General features: G+C 44.2%; 1 protein-coding gene across 1 annotated transcript in view; it reads left to right on the forward strand.

Annotated features, from left to right (window-relative positions):
- Positions 1 to 19,721, forward strand: part of cdh10a (cadherin 10, type 2a (T2-cadherin)) — a 75,749-nt gene extending 56,028 nt beyond the window's left edge. Inside the window, exons 7-11 of the mRNA XM_072450419.1 lie at positions 5,103 to 5,239; positions 5,321 to 5,442; positions 5,534 to 5,642; positions 7,124 to 7,375; positions 18,554 to 19,721. Of these exons, the coding sequence (XP_072306520.1) occupies positions 5,103 to 5,239; positions 5,321 to 5,442; positions 5,534 to 5,642; positions 7,124 to 7,375; positions 18,554 to 19,044 (1,111 nt within the window). The 3' untranslated portion in view covers positions 19,045 to 19,721. The remainder of the gene's footprint in view (positions 1 to 5,102; positions 5,240 to 5,320; positions 5,443 to 5,533; positions 5,643 to 7,123; positions 7,376 to 18,553) is intronic.
- Positions 19,722 to 21,466: the final 1,745 nt, after the last annotated feature.

The raw sequence follows: 21,466 nt of genomic DNA on the forward strand, positions 1-21,466 counted from the left end.
AGTAGTCATAAAGAAGCCCCAAAGTCATTATAGAGAAACCCAAAGTCATCATAAAGAAGCCTTAAGTCATTATAGAGAAAGCCAAAGTCATCATAAAGAAGCCCCAAAGTCATTATAGAGAAGCCCAAAGTCATCATAAAGAAGCCCCAAAGTCATTATAGAGAAGCCCAAAGTCATCATAAAGAAGCCCCAAAGTCATCATAAAGAAGCCCCAAAGTCATTATAGAGAAGCCCAAAGTAGTCATAAAGAAGCCCCAAAGTCATTATAGAGAAGCCCAAAGTCATCATAAAGAAGCCCCAAAGTCAATATAGAGAAGCCCAAAGTCATCATAAAGAAGCCCCAAAGTCATCATAAAGAAGCCCCAAAGTCATCATAAAGAAGCCCCAAAGTCATTATAGAGAAGCCCAAAGTAATTATAGAGAAGCCCAAAGTCATTATAGAGATGCCCAAAGTAGTCATAAAGGAGCTTGGTTGTTACAAGGAAACTTAGTCTTTACAATAAAGCTTAAAGATGTTATAAAGAAGCTGATAGTCGTTATAAAGATGATTTAAGTTGTTTTAAAGAAGCCCAAAGTCATTATAAAGAAGCCCAAAGTCGTTATAAAGAAGATTAAACTCGTTATAAAGAAGCTTATGGTCGTTAAAAAGATTATTAAAGTCGTTATAAAGAAGCTTAAAGTCATTTTAAAGAAGCCCAAAGTCATTATAAAGAAGCCCAAATTTGTTATAAAGAAGATTAAACTTGTTATAAAGAAGCTTATAGTCGTTAAAAAGATTATTAAAGTCATAATAAAGAAGCTTAAAGTCGTTTTAAAGAAGCCCAAAGTCGTAATAAAGAAGCCCAAAGTCGTTAAAAAGATTATTAAAGAAGATTAATGTCAGACTTGAAACTCTGGTCCTGGTCTGAGAGGGCAGAATGTGCTCTGTCCTGAGCTGGAGGTCCCTTTAGGGCAGCAGGACCTCTGTTGACCTTTTAGTCTTGTTTTGGATCATTCTGACCCTGTCGTTCTCTGCCTCACCTGTGCTTTAAATCCATCTCCACTGGAAAAAGCAGGGACTTTATTAATCCCACCAGGGGCAATTATTTGGATCAATGAAAAGTACAAGTCAGCCAAACGTTCAAAACACAATCCTGAACAAAGTGGAGCTCCAAGTTCAATAAAGTGTCAAACAAAAAACACATTACATCATATAATCTATACTTAAAAGATGTAGGGCAGTGGATTTGTCTTCACGTTCATGTAAACAGTTTGATCCGACCGCACGCTACATCGCCATGGCGCTCAAGTGACCTGTGCTACATCGCCATGGCGCTCAAGTGACCTGTGCTACATCGCCATGGCGCTCAAGTGACCCGTGCTACATCGCCATGGCGCTCAAATGACCCCTCGACCTTTAGCTCATCTCACAATCTTACAAACACGATCTGTCCACTCGAGTCGGGACTTTTGAGCGTCGAATCCGAACACAACGATGACAAACGAGAGCGGCCCCCGGGAGGCCTTTGTCGTTACCCTGACAACGGGGAACAAAGGATAGACTCGCAGATAGTGAGTGATGGAGAGGACGAGTTCTACCGTTCATCGTGAAGAGGAGACGAGCGCTGTCTGGCTGTAGGTTTAGGAACACGCCCGAAGCAAAAACGACTTCGCCAGGACTAAAACGAGACCTGAACCGGCAAGAACTGAACCAGGATCAAACCAAGACTGAACTTCGTTTTATAGCAGGGGTGTCCAAACTTTTTTCACCGAGGGCCGCATTTTGAAACTTATACTGAGCAGAGGGCCACAAACAACCTGACAATGTCGAATTATTACTTATTAAAGTGAAGATTTGCATTTGATATTGTTTCGATGCCTCCACACCTTTAATAGGACTTGGAACATTAATATTAGGTTGGTTTAACATCACAATGCGTAAAAATACTACTTTTTGTTGCTTGGACCAACAGCAGGAAGCCGGAGGGCCAACAAAAATGAGTCAGAGGGCCGCATTTGGCCCCCGGGCTGCAGTTTGGACATGTCTGTTTCATAGACTATGTTGGTAGGTGTTAATGTTGGGCTGAAACTAGTTGTTAAAATTGTTAAAATGTATTGGGTTCTTTTAAAAAAATGGTGATATATATTGTAGACGGTCATGAGCGATATATCGATTATCGTATGTATCGCAAAATCGTGATATTTGTATCGTATCGTGAGCCGTGTATCGCATTGAATCGTGAGGGTCCCAGTGATTCCCAGCCCTAATGTGCTCCTCGATTATAGGACAGTAACATTCATAAGTATATCACCAAAATAAAGACTAACGGAATACAGTTACCGTATTTTCAGGACTATAAGTCGCTATAAGTCTTTTTTCATAGTTTTGGCCGACTTATACTCCAGAGCGACTTATATGTGATATTGTTTGTTATTTTCACACTGGCAACCACAAGAGGGCGCTCTAGGCGACGCAGAAGAAGAATCTGCACTTCCTCTACCTCTGGAGTTTGTGGAGTTGTTTAGAAGTGACACAGAGGAAGAAGAATTCAATGGATTTAGTGATTTGGGGTAAAACTGATGCTTTGGTAAACTTGTTAGCATGTTCTTTATGCTATAGTTATCTGAATAACTGTTCACATGTTACATTAACATACCAGACACTTACCACAGTTCTGTCTGTGCCTCATGTAGCTGAAGCTGTTAGCGTTAGCATACATCATGTAGCTGAAGGTGTTAGCGTTAGCATACGTCATGTAGCTGAAGGTGTTAGCGTTAGCATACGACATGTAGCTGAAGGTGTTAGCGTTAGCATACGTCATGTAGCTGAAGGTGTTAGCGTTAGCATACGTCATGTAGCTGAAGGTGTTAGCGTTAGCATGCGTACACCTGTTCACCATGTTCTCTCATCTGTTTTAATCTGATTAAATGCGTTTTCTTTTCTATTAAGATATTTTTTGGGCTGGTGTGACTTATACTCTGGAAAAATTACTGTTCTGAATTATGTTTGTTTTTAGTTTTTTTGGTACGTGTTACTCAAAACATCGCCCAGGACTAACATTGTAGCTATTTATAGAATTCGAATGCGTCTCCTCGTTCTGGCTGATTGTTCCTGGACTGAAATTGCCACTGAAGCTGTTCCTTTTCACCCTTTGGAGCACAAACACTTGGCCGGGCTCTTTGTGAAGCTGACCCGCTTTCGTTTTGGCTTCTGCCGTCAGATTTTCACTAATTATAAGTGAAAACCGGCTCCGTGCATGGGAAAGTCTGACACCAAATCATGCGTAGAGTTATTTGGCTGAATATAAAATGGGAGTAAAACTGCTGCTGGGAGAAGCTGAAGCTAATTTAACAGATATGATATAGATTTAAAGACTTTATTCAATGTATTTTTTATATTATTGATTTTTTTATAAGACAGTGGACAAAATGGATGAAATTATTAGAATTGTTAAAGGATAAAACGAGTCCCTGCTGTGACTCTGGCATATATACCGTATTTTCCGGACTATAAGTCGTCGTATAAGTCTTTTTTCATAGTTTTGGCCGGGGTGCGACTTATACTTATATTTATACTTATATAATTATACTCTGGAGCGACTTATTTGTGATATTATTTGTTATTTTCACACTTGCGACCGCATTTCATACTCCAGTGCCACTTATATACGTTTTTTTCTTCTTTATTATGCATTTTTTGGCTGGTGCGACTTATACAGCAGTGCGACTTATACTCTGAAAAATACAGTAAATAAAATAAAACGTACCTCCAGATCAGACACTTTGCAAGCATTATTACTAGTACTGTTAAAAGTACATTTTGAAGTACCAAACAGAGCATAATGTCAACGGTATGAAAGCGTCTCGCCTCAAATTGTCCGCCTGCCGAGTGTCCCGAGTGTGGCAGGAGACAAAAAGGAGTGGACGTTTGAACACTTTGGAGGACACTAGACTGTAAATGTCATATTCCCACGAGCAGCGCCGTGATTACTGCCCATTTACCCAAACACGCAGCGCAAGTATCTCCACAAGTGCCTAAGCCGTACCCAAGACGTCTCTAAAGTGATTAATCGCGAGGAACCGTTTCGCACAGTCCCCCACCTGCTCTCGACGCCGCGCACTCGAGACCCGGCTCATTTCGGCTGCTCGCGATCTCGACGAGGCTTAAACGCGCCGCTCCATCCACTTGCCAATCAAGATTTCGCAACGTTTACACGTATTTTGTGGCGACGGGGAAATTAATTAAACTGAACGTGCCCATTAAACTGTCAAAGGAGAAGCCGGCGAACTGTAAACATTGGATTTGCAGTGGTAAACATTGGTCGCCGTGGGATTTAGTCAATTATGCAGCCCGTCCAAAATCTGCCGTATTGACTCAGTGGGATTAGAAAAGGACCTTTTAAGACTCAAAGGGTCACGCAGGCTAATTCGGGAGCGTTAATATGCTTCTTAATTTGTTGTACGCTGCGGCTTCCAAACCTTTGGTCGGCAAAACCGTTGGCAAAGTTCAGTTTTGTTTGACAGAGATTCAAATATTATATGACATCGCTTATTGTTTGGATTAGTTTGTGGTTGGCCGGGTTTCGAGTTTCTCAAGAGTTTTACGTCTTAACGAGACTCAAACCTGCTCTTTCCCAGTAAGAGAACTGTATGACCTGAGTTCTTCATAAACCAAATCATGTTGACATTGCTAAGCCACTACAGGGTTAAATAAAATAAATAAGATAAATAAGATAAATAAAATAAATAAAATAAATAAAATAAATAAAATAAATAAAATAAATAAAATAAATAAAATTGAAAATAAAATCAAATAAATAAATTAAAATGAATTAAATAATATAAATGCAATAAAATAAATGTAATTAAAATGAATAAAATTGAAAATAAAATCAAATAAAATATATTAAAAAGAATGAAATAATATAAATGCAATAAAATAAATGCAATTAAAATTAATAAAATGAATAAATAATGTAAAAAATAAATAATGTAAAACATAAATAATGTAAAACATAAATAATGTCCAAAATAAAATGTCCAAAATAAATAATATCAAAAATAAATAATATCAAAAATAAATAATGTCAAAAATTAACAAAAAAAACCCTGCTCTTTCTCAGATACTCCATCGACCGACACACAGACCTGGAGCGACTCTTCAACATCGACTCCACAAACGGCACCATCACCACGCTCAAGAATCTGGACCGAGAGATGTCCAAGTGGCACAACATCTCCGTGGTGGCCACCGAAATCAGTGAGTCCGAGGTTAAGGGTTAAAACGTTTCGAAGAATTTGTCGTAACGCGTGGGATAAATCGTTTTTGTTTTTCCCGCAGACAACCCGCGACAGACGACCAGAGTGCCGGTGTTCATAAAGGTTTTGGACGTCAACGACAACGCCCCCGAGTTCGCCATGTCCTACGACACGTTTGTGTGTGAGAACGTCAAAGCGGGACAGGTCAGGACCCAAGTCTGGCAACGACACTCTCCTACTGCAGTCAAATAAACCAAGCGTAGGCGTTTCTAAAACCGTATCGTTTCTCGTTTAGCTCATCCAGACCATCAGTGCGGTGGACACGGACGAGCCGCTGGTGGGACACAAGTTCGTCTTCAGTATCAGTCCCACCAACCCAAACTTCACCATAGACGATAAAGAAGGTAAGCCTCGCGGACGATTCCTCTGAGGTACAGTCCCGTTCTTCGAGGCAAGAACCAGCTCGATAACGTTTGAAGGACTAATTACTGCATTAAGTTCCTAAGGGAATTTTAGATCTTTCAGTTTTTGTCAGAATGGAGATTTTATGAGAACATATTATGCATTGTTTGCGTTGTTATCGGGGCTTTAAACTTACTCCGAGGACCTTTGCTTTGGCATCTCATGTTTCAGAACAGACATTAACAACTGGATTATTCTTTATTTTTTTATTGTCTTGCTACGGAACATCTGTCTGCGCTTGTGTCCTTTCTAAAGATTACACAAAGTTGATAAAATGATAGATATATTTGACAGAAAAGCTAATTTGTGACACCATTGACTGCAGTCCGGCCCTCCAGCGCTTTCCCGGGTTCAGATACGACCCTCAGGGGGGGAAATAATTGCCCACCGCAGCTTTAGAACTTCAAAAAATGAATCTACTGAAAACCATGTTTGTCATTGTATCAGTCAGATGTTCCGTCGTCAGTATTTGGTGTTGGCACTCCATCTACTGGCAGAAAATGGAATCACCACAGGGAAACAAAAATACCCAATTCACCCTTGACATATTAATGTAAACGCGCAGTTGTGATTAGCTTGATTTGACGTCACAAACATTCAGTCTCGTGATTTTTGGACTTAAAAACAGCACAAGAGAACTCCAGATCTCTACATTTGATGTCACAAAACAGGGAAATTCTAAAGTGTTTCTTGATGCTCAGAGTGGAAAAGACTTACAATTCAGACTCATTTAACTAGTGCAAATTACACAAAATACAACTCGGGCAAGGGTTACCAGTTACCATATTTTTCGGACTATAAGTCGCAAACAGTTTTGGCCGGGGTGCGACTTATACTTATATTTATACTTATATATTTATACTCCGGAGCGACTTATGTGATATTATTTGTCATTTTCACACTTGCAACCGCATTTCATACTCCAGTGCGACTTATATATGTTTTTTTCTTCTCTATTACGCATTTTTTGGCTGGTGCGACTTTTACTCCAGAAAATACAGTATGTTTTTAATGAGAGAACAAAGATATAACATGGTATAAAGCTAAAAAATGTAAATTGTGCGTAATGGTCCACAGCATGACGTTAAACATAAGTCATTTTGTGCTCAAAAACATTCTTGTCGTTAGTGTAGTCACCTCTCCACAGATTTAACCTGTAAATACCATATTTTCCCAACTATAAGTCGCACCGGAGTATAAGTCGCACCAGCCAAAAAATGCATAATAGAGAAGAAAAAAACATACATAAGTTGCACTGGAGTATGAAATGCGGCGGCATGTGTGAAAATAACAAACAATATTGACTTATTGCAACTTATAGTCCGGAAACTACGGTAACCTGTACATAAGCCTCGCAACCTCTCCCCCAGCGACGGTCGCACAGTGCTTCTTGCGTGTCTAATGTGAGTCTTTCCTCCCTCAGATAACACGGCCAACATCCTGACACGGCGGGGGGGCTTCAGTCGGCGGGAGATGAGCGTCTACTTTCTGCCCGTGGTCATCTCGGACAACGACTACCCGATCCAGAGCAGCACGAGCACGCTGGTGATCCGCGTGTGCGCCTGCGACAGCCGGGGGAACATGCAGACCTGCAGCCCCGAGGTCCTGCCCTTCTCCGACGGACTCACCACCGGGGCCCTGGTCGCCATCCTGCTCTGCGTCGTCATCCTGCTCAGTGAGTGTGGGCGGGGAAAGTGTGGGCGGGGAACGCGTGGGCGGCGAACGCACGGGCGACGCGCGCTTGGGTCGAGGCGGGCGGCGGGGTGGGAAAACACTGCCTTAAAATATGACTCAAGCCGTTTAGAGCATTTACCGTATTTTCCGGACTATAAGACACAACTTTTTTCATAGTTTTGGCCGGGGTGCAACTTATAATTATATTTATACTTATATACTTATACTTATACTCCGGAGCGAGTGTTAGATGTGATATTATTTGTTTTATTCACACTTGCAACTGCATTTCATACTCCAGTGCGACATATATATGTCAAACCATTATTTCTACTGTACAATGAGACTTTCTAAACCAGATACAGGTTGATATATGGTGACTTGCGCCTTCTAGAGAGAGAATATTGATGAATTAAGTGTATTATTGATGATTTTTTAAATATATTTAACGTTGTCACTGTCTTGGTTATAAAAAAGTATTTCCGTTAGCGTCTTGGAGTCTGTAAGTCCAGATAATAATTAAGATGGTCAAAATACACTCAGAGAAACGGTGGGTTAAGGTATAATCTACCTCCTGTTTACAACAATATTGTTGCACATTGGTCATGTGACAGATTATGGCAATCAAAGGATAATGAGGTAATTAACAGCTGTGAAGGAGAGTCAGGCGGATCACAAAAGGGTCAGAAGAACAAGACTAACAATAAAGAAAGAAAAACTCTATAAACTCAGTTCTAGCGTCTACAGCCAGAACCCTAATAAAGGAAAGTTTAAATTGTGATTGAAATATCATATATTTGCTTCCAAAATACTGATAATTGTCCTTTTTTTTAATTAACATGATTTTAACTTAACATTATATGACCTGTATAATCACAGTTCTTCATACGCCAAATAATGGCATTGACAATGCTAATGCCTAATAAGGGTTATGTCAATCACTACAGGCTTAACAAATAAAATAAATCAAATAAATCAAATCAAATCAATCAAATCAATCAAAAATAAATCATGTACAAAATAAATCATGTAAAAAAAAAAACTAAAAAAACGTTTGATTGAGAATACATATCCCATAAACAGCCGTACAATAGCCACATGAAGCTTCCAGTCAGGTAGAAATGTGAGGAGCATGTGAAAGCCAAAGGTGTTGCATTCTGTCGCGTCGCTGAGCAAGACACCTCACCTCCAGTGCCGTGCCCCGCCCCTGCGTGGAGGCCATCTGTCACCAAACGCTGCCAGATCACTGTGCGACACAGTAAAAACACGGCGGATCAACAAATACGTAACGGAAAATATTAACAGTAATTTACGACTTAAAACTGTAGTTCTGTGAATACTTCTGGCAGAAACCAGCTTTAGCTGTCGCCTCAGTCGGTGGAGCATTACGTAGCTTAGAGTCATTCACAAAGTAAAGCCCTCTCAGGTGCTCAGGATTACTCCTTTACAACTCGCCTCTTCTTTACACTTTTTCTTTTTGCTCCTCTCTCCTCTTCCTCGTTTCCCGGTCCCTCCTCTCTTTCGCTCTCTTTTTTGGCTTCATCTTTATCTTCTCTGCTCTCTCCACTTCCCCTCCTACCTCCCTCTTCCACCCTTCCCTTTTCCCCCTGTACCTCTTTCTCCTCTCATCCCCTCTTTCGCCCTCTCTTCCCCTTTTCCCCTCCCTCTTTCCTCTCTTCCTTCCTCCTCTTCTGTCCTCTCCTCCATCTCTTATCATCCCTTTACCCTTCCTTTTCCCCGCTCTCCTCCCTCCCTCCCCCCTCCCTCTCTTCTCTTTCTACTCTTCTCTCCTCCTCTCTCACTCTACCTGTCTCTCTCACTCCTCCTGTCTTCTTCTCTCCTCCTATCTTCCTCTCTCCCCCTGTCTTCTTCTCTCCTCCTGTCTTCCTCTCTCCTCCTGTCTTCTTCTCTCCTCCTCTCTCACTCCTCCTGTCTTCCTCTCTCCTCCTGTCTTCCTCTCTCAGTCCTCCTGCCTTCTTCTCTCCTCCTGTCTTCCTCTCTCCTCCTCTCTCACTCCTCCTGTCTTCCTCTCTCCTCCTGTCTTCTTCTCTCCTCCTGTCTTCCTCTCTCCTCCTCTCTAACTCCTACTGTCTTCCTCTCTCCTCCTGTCTTCTTCTCTCCTCCTGTCTTCCTCTCTCCTCCTCTCTCACTCCTCCTGTCTTCCTCTCTCCTCCTATCTTCCTCTCTCCCCCTGTCTTCTTCTCTCCTCCTGTCTTCCTCTCTCCTCCTGTCTTCTTCTCTCCTCCTCTCTCACTCCTCCTGTCTTCCTCTCTCCTCCTGTCTTCCTCTCTCAGTCCTCCTGCCTTCTTCTCTCCTCCTGTCTTCCTCTCTCCTCCTCTCTCACTCCTCCTGTCTTCCTCTCTCCTCCTGTCTTCTTCTCTCCTCCTGTCTTCCTCTCTCCTCCTCTCTAACTCCTACTGTCTTCCTCTCTCCTCCTGTCTTCTTCTCTCCTCCTGTCTTCCTCTCTCCTCCTCTCTCACTCCTCCTGTCTTCCTCTCTCCTCCTGTCTTCTTCTCTCCTCCTGTCTTCCTCTCTCCTCCTCTCTAACTCCTACTGTCTTCCTCTCTCCTCCTGTCTTCCTCTCTCCTCCTCTCTAACTCCTCCTGTCTTCCTCTCTCCTCCTCTCTCACTCGTCCTGTCCTCCTATCCCCCTCTCCTCCTCTCTCCTCCTGGCTCCCTCTCTCCTCCTCTCTCACTCGTCCTGTCCTCCTCTCCCCCTCTCCTCCTGTCTCCCTCTCTCCTCTCTCACTCGTCCTGTCCTCCTCTCCCCCTCTCCTCCTGTCTCCCTCTCTCCTCCTCTCTCACTCGTCCTGTCCTCCTCTCCCCCTCTCCTCCTGTCTCCCTCTCTCCTCTCTCACTCGTCCTGTCCTCCTCTCCCCCTCTCCTCCTGTCTCCCTCTCTCCTCCTCTCTCACTCGTCCTGTCCTCCTCTCCCCCTCTCCTCCTGTCTCCCTCTCTCCTCCTCTCTCACTCGTCCTGTCCTCCTCTCCCCCTCTCCTCCTGTCTCCCTCTCTCCCCCTCTCCCCCTCTCCTCTTCTCTCCTCCTCTCTCCCCACCTTGTCCAAAGCGTGTCACAGTTTGCCGTGTTCTAATGCGGTGCAGCGGGCCTGTCAGGCTTTGGACGTGTTCGGAGCCAGAAAAGAGCATTAGCGTCGGGAGAAGTGCTGCTTATTATTCAAACAGACAGGGGCCACTCTCCAGGTCATCCCGGGACCACACATTACACACATTTCAAATCAGATCAAGATCTACACTCCAGTCCACAGTCGTCAATCATATTCTGTAACACTATTAAGTCTGGCTTCGGATCAACATAAAGTCAACAAATCACCTACAGAGTCTAAACTACAAATGTTTCACGCAACTATGTTTTACACAGTTATTTATTGTCATTTACTTGTGATCTTCTGGCGCTAATGTCCTCTGACACGTGACAGAATCTCCAGTTCTGTCGCAGCGCCTCGTTTGTGGCAGCTGTCATTCGGGCTGTCCGACACGATTTACCCAGTTTGACAGATGAAGAGGTTTCCGTGGTGATTAGCTCATCTTGTATTACTGCGGCGAGGCTTGTGATCGATATCCCGGCGGTGAAATGAACAGAACAACAACCTATTTTTGGGCCCAGTAGGAATTTGTACAATAATCAGGCAATTATTTCAGTCAATTTATCATCAAACTTGTATTTAGAGACTCGTAGTCCAGAGCAAAAAAAACATACAACAGTAAAACAAACCGAAACTAAATCTGGCCCAGTTGAAAAGGCGGGTCTCGGTCCGATTGAGTCGTACTCCGGGGCAGTTCATTTGATTTGTGAACACAAACGGAGCAGAGAGCGGAACAAAACTAGGAAGTGAGCATAAAGTGACCATAAAGTGACCCGCGCCGAGACGCACGCGAGGCTCGGGATCAATCAAACTAGTCTGAGAGCGATAACGGGACAAATTACACGAGAAAGTGACAGAAGACGGCTAAAGTCAAACACCGTTTTCAGGGATCGTTTAGATAAATAGCACAGTTATAAGGCTACATGGAAGCTATCAAAAGTGGCTAGTTTTAGGCTGTACAGCTAAATGAGCAGAGGACACACATTCCAGAGCGTTTTACTCAGATTTTCTCCTCTTTACTCCAGTCATTCCAAAGCGGTCCATAGCATTTGGTCTGTAGCATTTGGTCTGTAGCATTTGGTCCATAGCATTTGGTCTGTAGCATTTGGTCTGTAGCATTTGGTCTGTAGCATTTGGTCTGTAGCATTTGGTCTGTAGCATTTGGTCTGTAGCATTTGGCCCGTAGCATTTGGTCTGTAGCATTTGGCCCGTAGCATTTGGCCTGTAGCATTTGGTCTGTAGCATTTGGTCTGTAGCATTTGGCCCGTAGCATTTGGTCTGTAGCATTTGGTCTGTAGCATTTGGTCTGTAGCATTTGGCCCGTAGCATTTGGTCTGTAGCATTTGGTCTGTAGCATTTGGCCCGTAGCATTTGGCCTGTAGCGTTTGGTCCTTAGCATTCGGCCTGTAGCATTTGGCCCGTAGTATTCAGCCCGTAGCATTCGGCCCGTAGCATTTGGCCCGTAGCATTTGGCCCGTAGCATTTGGTCCGTGGCATTTGGCCCGTAGCATTCTGGCCGTAGCATTCGGCCCGTAGTATTTGGCCCGTAGCATTTGGTCTGTAGCATTCGGCCCGTAGCATTCGGCCCATAGCATTCGGCCCGTAGCATTTGGTCTGTAGCATTCGGCCCGTAGCATTCGGCCCGTAGCATTTGGGCCGGCTCGTTCCCGTCTCCTCGTAATCGAAACACATCGTCGGCGCTCTTACTGTCGCTCACACTGGGACGACTCGTGGGATAAATCCATAAGAAACTAAATATAAAGTCCAACAGCGGCCGCTTCATGTTTGTTTGGACGTGACACAGATCAGGCAGAGGTCAACGCAGAGGTCGAGTCTCTTCCTCGCCGTTTCCCTGTTCCCAATGGAACCGGGTACATTTGTATCATGAACACTTTCTACATCCATACATCACTTTTGTCAGCCTCCCGTTTCCTGCAGCTCAAACCTCAACACTCTTCTATATCTACTACCTCTCTTTCCATTTTAAAAGGACACATATCATGTCTTTTAACTAACTAGATTCCCTCATCGAAAGCATACCCGGGGTTGTATTTAGCTTGTAGTAGGTCTTTTTTTCCCTCTGAGCCTCCGAAAACACTGGTCACGTCAAAGCCAGAGATGCAGTCGTCCATAAATCATCACTTCATCGCTCAGAATCATCGCTCTGAGCACTTCTGCGTTTAGAATATGAAACGCCAAAGCAAAGGCACGAGGTAAGAGCGCGTTTGGAGGCCAATAACGACACAGATGCAGAAAATGTCTCCTTTAAAACCTCCTCTACCTGAAATCTCCAAAACGTTTCATTTGATCTGGCGACTGGACAATTTGTACTAAATCGCGATGTAAATTATGTCAACGTGATATTTTGCACACACTTCCATTTGCCGGGATAAGCACGCTTTTAGTACCAATTTAGCAACTTGGACTATTGCTTCTTTTATTATACGTTATTTCACACATTATACGCGCTTAAAACCATTCATCTTCACCGCCGCAGATAGAGCTGTCAATCTCGCCAAGCTCGCTAAAGTGGAAAAATAGTTGAAATGCATTATTTATTGATGTGCCCTTGACCATAAGCGCTGCGCATTTCTGCTTTTCTCCGGTAAAACGATCGCTCGTGTTTGACTGTAGCCGAGTGTAGCGGCGGAAAGGGCATTGAGAGCTTTGGAGTGGTGCTTTAGTGAAAGAGAAGAAGAGACACCATACATCTTTTACCTGCGCCAGAGAAGCCATTTTGTTAAGTGCATCTATTTCTTTGCGGTGAATGGGCGGTGGGGGGGCGGTGAATGGGCGGTGGGGGGGCGGGGCTGTAAACAGTAACCCTGCATTAACGTACACGGGAGAATGTACACGGGAGAGTGCAGAACGGGACTGCACGCGTGTGATCTGCATGCGGTAAATTGACCCGTAGAATTCTTAAAATGTGAATTTGAGGAGCTGGAAGGAGGAAACACAGATGGGAGTTTGACAGTAACTGCATTAACAACACCTTCTTTTTAATGCGCTTTTTGAAGTATAGCATTGCAGGAGCTGGAAACTCCAAAATACCATATTTTCCGGACTATAAGTAGCACCTTTTTTCATAGTTTTGTCCGGGGTGCGACTTATACTCCAGAGCGACTTGTATGTGATATTATTTGTTATTTTCACAGTGGCAACCACAAGAGGGCGCTCTTGGCTCTAAGCGACGCAGAAGAAGAATCTGCACTTCCTCTACCTCTTGAGTTTGTGGAGTTGTTTAGAAGTGACACAGAGGAAGAAGAATTCAATGGATTTAGTGATTTAGTGATAAATTTCCCCCAAAAATGTGACTTATACTCCAGTGCCACTTATATATGTTCTTTTCTTCTCTATTATGCATTTTTTGGCTGGTGTGACTTATACGCTATATATATATATATATATATATATATATATATATATATATATATATATATATATATATATATATATATATATATATATATTATATATATATATATTATATATATATATATATATATATTATATATATATATATATATATATATATATATATATATATATATATATATTATATATATATATATATATATATATATATATATATATATATGTATGAAAATACGGTACTTTAAAGTCATATTATGGGTTGTTTATACTGTTATTGGTCTGTAAACATGCTATTGAGTACCGTCGCTTTGGCCTATTGCGTAAAATAATGCCTATATACTGAAAAAAAAGGCATATTTATGTGCTCGCTGTTTGAGGATTTGGTGTTAGCGTACCACCTACTGGCAGCAAATGGGATTACCGTTGAAAAAAAGCAAACACAAGCTGGACTAAAGCGACATTTTTCGACACGCTAACACAAACATGCCGCTGTGATGCTCAGAACAACCTGGAAGTGTTTCCTGAGGCTCAGAGAAGACAACCTTGTAAACATGAACGACGAAACAATTGTGAATGAAGCAAAATATAATTGGTAAAAAGCTCAAAAACATGTGCAATATTATCTAAATACAGCTTCTACCCTCGTTACCGTTTGAAAATGAGCCCCTTTCCGTTTTTGAGTATTTAGCAGGCCGGATTAGGTTTCCTCTCACGTGCAATCCCGTGACATCTGCTCATTATCTATAGCTCTTTGCACTGGCAGCCCCCGACAGACCCGCCATTCACCTCCGCTCAACACCCGGGGGCGCCACCGAGCCCGACCGCGGCGCCGGCCACCGAAAATAAACATCCGGCCCATCAGAGATCAGGTCTTTTTTAAAGTCGTCCCCCGCCTCCGAGCAGCCAGGCAGAAGGCATTGTAATTAACACTCAGCCAGGGCCGGGATAACACTACGGCTCCTGCAGAGGGACAAAAAAACGAGGCTGAGAGGGAGGGACAGGTGAGGAGGGACCTGTGGAGGAGAGAGGAGGGACCTGTGGAGGAGAGAGGAGGGACCTGTGGAGGAGAGAGGAGGGACCTGTGGAGGAGAGAGGAGGGACCTGTGGAGGAGAGAGGAGGGACCTGTGGAGGAGAGAGGAGGAGAGAGGAGGAGAGAGGAGGGACCTGTGGAGGAGAGAGGAGAGACCTGTGGAGGAGAGAGGAGGAGAGAGGAGGGACCTGTGGAGGAGAGAGGAGAGACCTGTGGAGGAGAGAAGAGGAGAGACCTGTGGAGGAGAGAGGAGGAGAGAGGAGGAGAGAGGAGGGACCTGTGGAGGAGAGAGGAGGGACCTGTGGAGGAGAGAGGAGGGACCTGTGGAGGAGAGAGGAGGGACCTGTGGAGGAGAGAGGAGGGACCTGTGGAGGAGAGAGTAGGGACCTGTGTAGGAGAGAGGAGGGACCTGTGTAGGAGAGAGGAGGAGAGAGGAGGAGAGAGGAGGGACCTGTGTAGGAGAGAGGAGAGACCTGTGGAGGAGAGAGGAGGAGAGAGGAGGAGAGAGGAGGGACCTGTGGAGGAGAGAGGAGGGACCTGTGGAGGAGAGAGGAGGGACCTGTGGAGGAGAGAGTAGGGACCTGTGTAGGAGAGAGGAGGGACCTGTGGAGGAGAGAGGAGGAGAGAGGAGGGACCTGTGGAGGAGAGAGAGGAGGGACCTGTGGAGGAGAGAGGAGGGACCTGTGGAGGAGAGAGGAGGAGAGAGGAGGGACCTGTGGAGGAGAGAGAGGAGGGACCTGTGGAGGAGAGAGGAGGGACCTGAGAGAGGAGAGAGTAGGGACCTGTGGAGGAGAGAGGAGGAGAGAGGAGGGACCTGTGGAGGAGAGAGAGGAGGGACCTGTGGAGGAGAGAGGAGGGACCTGAGAGAGGAGAGAGTAGGGACCTGTGGAGGAGAGAGGAGGAGAGAGGAGGGACCTGTGGAGGAGAGAGAGGAGGGACCTGTGGAGGAGAGAGTAGGGACCTGTGGAGGAGAGAGGAGGGACCTGTGGAGGAGAGAGGAGGGACCTGAGAGAGGAGGGACCTGTGGAGGAGAGAGGAGGAATCTGTGGAGGAGAGAGAGGAGGGACCTGTGGAGGAGAGAGGAGGAGAGAGGAGGGACCTGTGGAGGAGAGAGAGGAGGGACCTGTGGAGGAGAGAGTAGGGACCTGTGGAGGAGAGAGGAGGGACCTGTGGAGGAGAGAGGAGGGACCTGTGGAGGAGAGAGGAGGGACCTGAGAGAGGAGGGACCTGTGGAGGAGAGAGGAGGAATCTGTGGAGGAGAGAGAGGAGGGACCTGTGGAGGAGAGAGGAGGGACCTGTGGAGGAGCACAAGTTTATTTTTGAGCTAATTAGTAGTTTGTGTCCAGTTCTGGGAGGAGATGAAAGGCCTTAAAATGTGTTGTTTTGGTGCAAAACAACACACACAGCTAATGTCCACGTTTGGTCCCGCCCTGGTCTTCGCTTGGTCCCGCCCTAGCCCTCGTTTGGCCCCGCCCTCGTCTGCGTTTGGTTCTGCTCTAGTCAACATTTAATTTGGGGGTTAGTTTTGGTTTGTTCTTCATTCTGATGGGGTTTATTACAATCTGACAGTTCTCCATTGACGCGGGAAGGAAACCGCAGAAGTTCTTGCTGGAGGCCTGGAAGTCTATAGGTTATATAAAATGATTAAGTTCCAATATTCCACTACACACAGAACGCCACGTCGCTCCCAGTGCCTCCTCCATCAGAAGAGAGACGAGATACGCTGTTGAGAATAAAGCCGGAGCGGAGCACTTTGTAGAGCCAAGGCACCATTCAAGGCAAAAGAAAGAGAAAGCTTTTCCTCTGAATCTTTAATAAAAAGGAGGTGAGCGCCCGAGGCAGAGAGCGGGGGGTTTATCGCTGTAGCAAATGCATCCTCCGCGCTGCTCCCCCGTGCTCTTTAATGCACGACATATGTTCCACAACACTCCACTCTGCCCCGCTGGGTGGGTTTTATCTTTGTTTCAAATGCAGAGGTCCGACAAAAGAGGGAAAACCCAGCGCCGCAAATGAGCGTTGAGCCGTTTGCCATCGACGGGGAAGAATATGTGTCAACAGAAAAGTCAGATAACGGAACATAAGCCCAGTGGAGGATAGCAAGTCGTAAAATACACAGAAGATACACGAAAGTTCTGCAATAAAACGACTTCAGTCACATCCAAATGAACTGATCGATCTTGAATTTACTTTGTCCACATTTTCCAGGTTGTGAACTGATGTTGGAGTCGTTGAAACAGCATGAAGCAATACTTGAACAAGAAATGATTTATTAGTTGTTGTGGAATCAAATAAGCTTTAATTTCCGAGGGTGTCACTTTAATGTTTAATGACATCGTTGTGTTTTTGCTAAAGACACAATCGATTAAATGCAACGTCATTCTAAAACTGTGTGTACTTCGTAGAACACACGTTTTCGCACTTTCCAATGGCATTTTGGAGCAAGAAAAACATTCTTTTAAAGTGATGACGCAGAAAAAAGGTCACGTCAAACACCCATTTTTAAAACAAAATGTAGTATTTTCCTTATCTTTTTTTTGCCCCAAAAGCAAATTCTAATGTTTTATAACAATACTAGTCCAGATACAAGTGGTTATACGGGGAGAGGTTAGACATAAACCCTAAAATGTAAACTTTTCAGTCCTGTTCATTACTTAGGCCATTGTATATTATAATTGTGTTGACAAAAGGAGCAGGTTTAAGTGTGAACCCGTTTAATCTGTGTTTGGAGCGAATATGACTTCAAACAATCGAGTAAAAGAAGCGGCTTTCAGAAAACGGCTTCAGAACGGACATGACTGCTCTGCTCTGGACTCGCAGAGATCGCTCCAGTCAACGTTTTCGCGATGAAAAACACGTTTGCTTGATTTTTTTCCTCATCAGCAACAAACAACTCGGCGTAAAACTCAGAAATATCGCGGCTCCTCCCACAAAACCACCGCTGGGCAGAACCGTGACATCGCTAAGATGAGCGCTGCAGCTGTTCATTTTTGATTTTAATAATGATATAATAGTCATAATTTTAATGTATATGACGAAAATACGTCTTTTGGGTCGGATAATGTATAATTACTAGGGCTAGTAAATATAACCTGATATTAAACATTATTATAACACGTTAGTAGGTTACTAGAAAAGTACCCAACACTGCCAGTCACTCCCCAAAACTCCAGCTTTTCACTCAATACTTCCTCCTTTCTGCTGACACGATCGACTGAGTAATACACTCAAAGTTTTCAGCTCTTAGACAAAAATGAAACTTAATTGGATGAAAAACCATACCGTATTTTCCGTACTATAAGAAGCACCGGAATATAAGGCGCACTTGTCAACGAAAGGTCTGTTTTTGATCATTTTGCATATATAAGGCGCACCAGAATATAAGGCGCATTAAGCGAAACAAAACGCTTTGAGGTCAATAAGCACAATAAGAATGAATCCATATATAAGGCACACTGGATTATAAAGCTCACTTTTTGAGACAATTAAAGCCTTTTTAAGTGCGCCTTATAGTGTGGAAAATACTGTAATCATATTCTTGCAATTACACAAAAAACATACTTTGACTGTGGTACCATGAATTCATCTGAAGCGCTGTACTCAGCTGGATGAACCCGCTTTGAACCTGAAGATCTTGAACGCTAACGTGACTTTTCTCCGTTTGTGTGCGCAGTGATCGTGGTGCTGTTCGCCGCTCTGAGGAGGCAGAGGAAGAAGGAGCCGCTCATCATCTCCAAGGAGGACGTCCGGGACAACGTGGTCAGCTACAACGACGAGGGCGGCGGCGAGGAGGACACGCAGGCCTTCGACATCGGGACGCTGCGCAACCCGGAGGTCATGGACGCCAACAAACTCCGCCGGGACATCATACCGGAGATGCTGTTTCCGTTCCGCCGGACCTCGCCCATAAAGGATAATACCGACGTGCGGGACTTTATCAACAGCCGGCTACAGGAGAACGACTCGGACCCGACGGCGCCCCCCTACGACTCGCTGGCCACGTACGCCTACGAGGGGAGCGGCTCGCTGGCGGAGTCGCTAAGCTCGCTGGAGTCGGCGGCGACGGAGGGCGACCACGAGTACGATTACCTCAGCAACTGGGGGCCGCACTTCAAAAAGCTGGCGGAGATGTACATAGGGAAAACGGCAGAACTCGACACCTAGAGGAGACTTTTTTCTATCGTTTTTAACCGTCGTGGCGCTCGCCGACATTGACTCGCGCGAGCTAGCCCGCCGTCTGTCTACCTATCTATCGAAATATATCTGTTTTTATGTCAAAGTTGACCTGGCTTTGCGCCGGTCGGCCATTTGTTGATTCTCGTTAGCGCGCTAGCACACCGAACGGACTCGATGAATCCAGAGATGGATGTAATAGACTTGAACTCGGTTTTACAGAGGATTACTGTATTCTTGAAGTTTTACCGTTTTTTGGTCATAATCAGTAACGATGCCTTTGAATCTTAGGGGTTTTTGTGAACAATGACGTGAACATGTGTTTTGTATTGAACGATAGTAGTATAATTATTGTCCACTGAGAGCAGAGCGAGGGGTTGGGAATCGCGTATCTTTTCATGCCACTCTCAACAGAACATGTACAAAGTGTTTTTATGGACATCCTATCATATACTATTTGCTATCTTTGTTGACCACGTGAATGGTTGTTGCAGTTTATTTGTCAAACTGTGAATTCATGATCTCATCTAATCGGTGTAAAATGTATTGGAAAAGTGTATGTCGTAGGAAAACTGTCATACACTGGATTCATGCTGTTTGGGTGCGGAGTCATGGTGTTTTATATTTATATTTTTATACTTATTTTCTTAATAAAATTGTGAGAAAAATGTGGTATTTCCTAGGTTTACTTATTATGGCAGTTTGGTTTTTCGATATGAAATACATCTGGAGGTGTCATGTCACATCCACGGAAATAGAAAGTTAAAAAACGGAACATTTTCACACATTTTATGCCGTTCTGTAACACCCATCCAGCGTAGATAAAACCCTGTGTTAATGAGTACACTTACTTCTAAATAATAAACCTTCACGAACGCGACATAATGGAAAAGACAAATCCTCGAGTTTGTCTGAGTTTTGATTGACGGTGCCTCCACGGAGCAGGTCAATTACTTTTTAAACCCACTAAATTAATTTAGCTTTTGAATCCTTATAAATGTAACCACAATCATGTAAGTTTAAATGTAAAACATAGAACATCATATTCAGAATAAATATAATAACTTGTATTTCTGTTACAATACACTCCAAATAATAAATGCCCTTTGTGATTGTAGTTCAACTTTCAACAAAGCCTTTGTTTTGTTTCACTAAATAATTCAAATCTTAACAAAGGCCCCTTCACTTCAAGCAAGTCGAAATAAAAGGTGCAAGGTTTTAGAAATGTACTCACAAAGCCATGGGAACCTGGGCTTCAGGAGCAGAACTAGAGCTTCAGGAGCAGGACCCGAGCTTCAGGAGCAGGCCATGGGCTTCAGGAGCAGGACCCGGGCTTCAGGAGCAGGCCATGGGCTTCAGGAGCAGGACCCGGGCTTCAGGAGCAGGCCATGGGCTTCAGGAGCAGGACCCGGGCTTCAGGAGCAGGCCATGGGCTTCAGGAGCAGGACCCGGGCTTCAGGAGCAGGCCATTGGGCTTCAGGAGCAGGACCTGGGCTTCAGGAGCAGGACCTGGGCTTCAGGAGCAGGACCTGAGGTGGAGAGAGTGGCCTTGGTCCGCTGTGCATTAGAAAGTCTCTCTTTAACTTCTTTATCCAAATAAAACCTCTATACTTTGCATACAGAATTTAACATTAGGCTAGCTTTAGCGTTAGCATGCTAAGTCGCTGACTCATGATTAGCATTTTGCAATTTTTACACAAAAATGCTGTTTTGACACACAACATAAATACAGTCAATACTCACATAACATCAGGGAACAACAGTCCCACACAGACCTGTAGACTCGGTACCGACACCACTTGTTTTTCCATCCAGATCAGAACACCTCACACCAGCAGTTCCATAGTTCTCCATCTTCAGGGCGATATCGCTCTGATCTTTATTCGTGCAGTCAATATTCACCATTCCACATCCCCCACCACCTGACTAACACATCTTCCCACTTCATGTTGATCATTAAAAACTCCTTTCTCGTCACAGAAATCATTCCAACCGCATATTTTTTTATCACTATTCTTACAAGTTTCTCTCAAGGAAACCTGGTCCTTTCTCTTCCTCTCATCTTTAAGTAACTCCTCTTTCAATTTCTTTGGAAATCCGACCGTCACGCTCTCTCCTCGACCTCTCCAGCTCGCCGATCGACCTCCAACACAAAAGATCGCCTTTGTTCTTGACCCTTTTCTCTCCATTTTTTCCATTATCTTTGCTTTTCTGTTTTGTTTCTGATCCTTTTTGAATTTTGCTCTCGTCACAATCCGACTCATCAATGACATTGACTTCTTTCTCGTTCTATGACTGATTTGCGGCAGGCTGTAACGCATGAAGGCGCGATGCTGCCACCCACAGGTAAGACCGGGTACTACAAGTTAAAGCTTACGTTCTTGAAGAAAAGTCGGTGGAGAGAAAGAACTTA

This window comes from Eucyclogobius newberryi, unplaced genomic scaffold (genome assembly GCF_026437365.1).
Source record: "Eucyclogobius newberryi isolate DKJ021-1_F unplaced genomic scaffold, fEucNew1.0.hap1 SCAF_18, whole genome shotgun sequence".
NCBI classification, from domain to species: domain Eukaryota; kingdom Metazoa; phylum Chordata; class Actinopteri; order Gobiiformes; family Gobiidae; genus Eucyclogobius; species Eucyclogobius newberryi.